The sequence below is a fragment of the Ixodes scapularis genome, unplaced genomic scaffold (assembly GCF_016920785.2).
Source record: "Ixodes scapularis isolate PalLabHiFi unplaced genomic scaffold, ASM1692078v2 PGA_scaffold0__279_contigs__length_252992795, whole genome shotgun sequence".
Lineage (NCBI taxonomy): Eukaryota > Metazoa > Arthropoda > Arachnida > Ixodida > Ixodidae > Ixodes > Ixodes scapularis.
Window position 1 is genome coordinate 50,446,288 of NW_024609835.1, and position 1,992 is coordinate 50,448,279.

The window sequence follows — 1,992 nt, forward strand, 5'->3', positions numbered from 1 at the left end:
CTTGGCGCTTTACCGTCGGCTTACGTCAGCGGGCTCAGCCACATTACGATCGCGAAGACATCACGTCCACCGCCGTAAAAGAAGACCACTTGCTCCTCGCGCACACAGTCGCCCCTGAAGAAGAAACCAAGCAGGTTTCGAAACGTTGGGCTCCTTTTTATTTTTGGTTGGCGTTCCTTCCTCCTCTTCTAATTGTTCTTACCCAACCAGGCAGATTTCTGCCAAATGTTTACTTTCAAATACCTTGTAACTTTATTTTGAGACACTCATAAATAAGCGGATCAACGTATCATTGTAACACTTACTACATCAAACGCATATTTTACTAAATAGAAAGGCTGACTCATTTGACAACATCGTCATTCATTTTTTTTTTATTTTTTGCACTTTAAATTGAGACTGAAATTTTTAATGAGTAAATCTGCACAGTAAAACTAATATTCGAGATCAATTTCCACTTCATGCGCCAATTCCTTGATTTTTGCGGGCGGTTTCAGAGTAGAAACTATTTCAGAACACCGTAGAGCGTCAGTCAAACACATTTAGTACATATTTACATATTGCGTGTATAGCAATATAAGTCTGACGGAGCACTCTCGTAGGTCGTTCTTAGTCACAAACAGTGGAAATGACTGACTAAACAGTTGCTCTGAGTTAGGTACTAAGTCTCACAATTTTGTTTTTCACAATTCTAGGTTCCTTGCATCACCAGGATCTCTGGGCCATGTGGCCATAAGTTACCGGATGCAAAAAGCAACATTATCGGGGATCCTCCAGGAAACGCTGCCAGCCATCTGGGACTGCCTCTCCCCGTTAGTGCTGCAGCCACCCACATCACAACAGTGGGAAGAGATCCGGAGGGAGTTCTGCGTCAAGTGGAACTTTCCTAACGCCATTGGATCAATAGATGGCAAGCACTTTGCGATCAGGTGCCCACCAAACTATGGCTCAATATTTCACAACTACAAGAAATTCTACTCGATGGTGCTGCTCGCTGTTGTTGACGCCCACTACAGGTTTCGACTGGTGGACATTGGGGCTGCCGGACACCAGTCCGATGGCGGTGTGTTGAGAGAGTCTAACTACGGAAAGGCGTTGGCTGCCAACACCCTCCAAATCCCTGTAATCGCACAGCCTGCACCACCTCTGTGCCTCCTGGGGGATGAAGCCTTCCCGTTGAAAACGTACCTCATGCGCCCTTTCCCCGGAACAGGCTTGGACTACCGAAAAAAGGTCTTCAACTACAGGCTTACCCGGGGCAGGCGTACAGTAGAAAACGCCTTTGGAATACTTGTGTCTCGCTGGCGCGCGTTTCTGGCTCCCATGCATGGCACTGTTGAGCACTGTGAAAACATGATAAAAGCGGGAGTCTGCCTCCACAACTTCCTGACACGGGATGAAGCCTACTGCCCTCCTGGATATGCTGACAGTGAAAGGAGGGGTGCCCGTGTGGATGGTCAGTGGCGAGCTGACATTTTGAATGTTGGTTTCAACAGGAGCCTAGGTGGCAACAGCAGCCCAGCAGCAATCAGCATCAGGGACCAGCTGGCAGACCACTTCATCTTCCCTAGGGGAGCCATCCCGTGGCAACACGACATAGTGACGAGGGAGTAGACGACGACACAAGGTTGTTATCAATGCTGTTCAATTTTTTTCTTTCCTTGCAAATAAATTGTATATATTTTCTTTGCTCTGCTTGCTTAACAGGGTTGACCGGCAAATATATTTCGCAATACCCTCGTTGTTTTCACCTTCAAAGAGCTTACCTGCCTACCTTGGTGAATTTTGTTGTACAGGGGAGAGCGAGGTAATTGGCACAAGCGACGAATATTGGCCATCCATGTTTTTCGCTTGCCACTGAGATACAGGCACGCATACCAAATTATTGGCTTCTTATTAAATGAACCCGCAGGAATGTAGTAGTGGCTCACTTGGAAAATAGGACAGCTTGCGTATTAATTACAAAAGTCGGGTTTAATCTTTTCATTTACA

The 1,992-nt window shown here is 46.5% G+C and overlaps 1 protein-coding gene across 1 annotated transcript; it reads left to right on the forward strand.

The window, feature by feature from the left end:
- Window positions 1-715: 715 nt before the first annotated feature.
- LOC120844885 lies at window positions 716-1,614 on the forward strand. The gene has a single exon (XM_040216878.3). The coding sequence runs from the start codon at window positions 745-747 to the stop codon at window positions 1,612-1,614; it is 870 nt and encodes a 289-aa protein (XP_040072812.3). The 5' UTR covers window positions 716-744.
- Window positions 1,615-1,992: the final 378 nt, after the last annotated feature.

What these genes read in the sequence shown, in the direction of transcription:
- LOC120844885 (XM_040216878.3), top strand. Translation starts at nt 745, where the DNA reads ATGCAAAAAGCAACATTATCGGGGATCCTCCAGGAAACGCTGCCAGCC.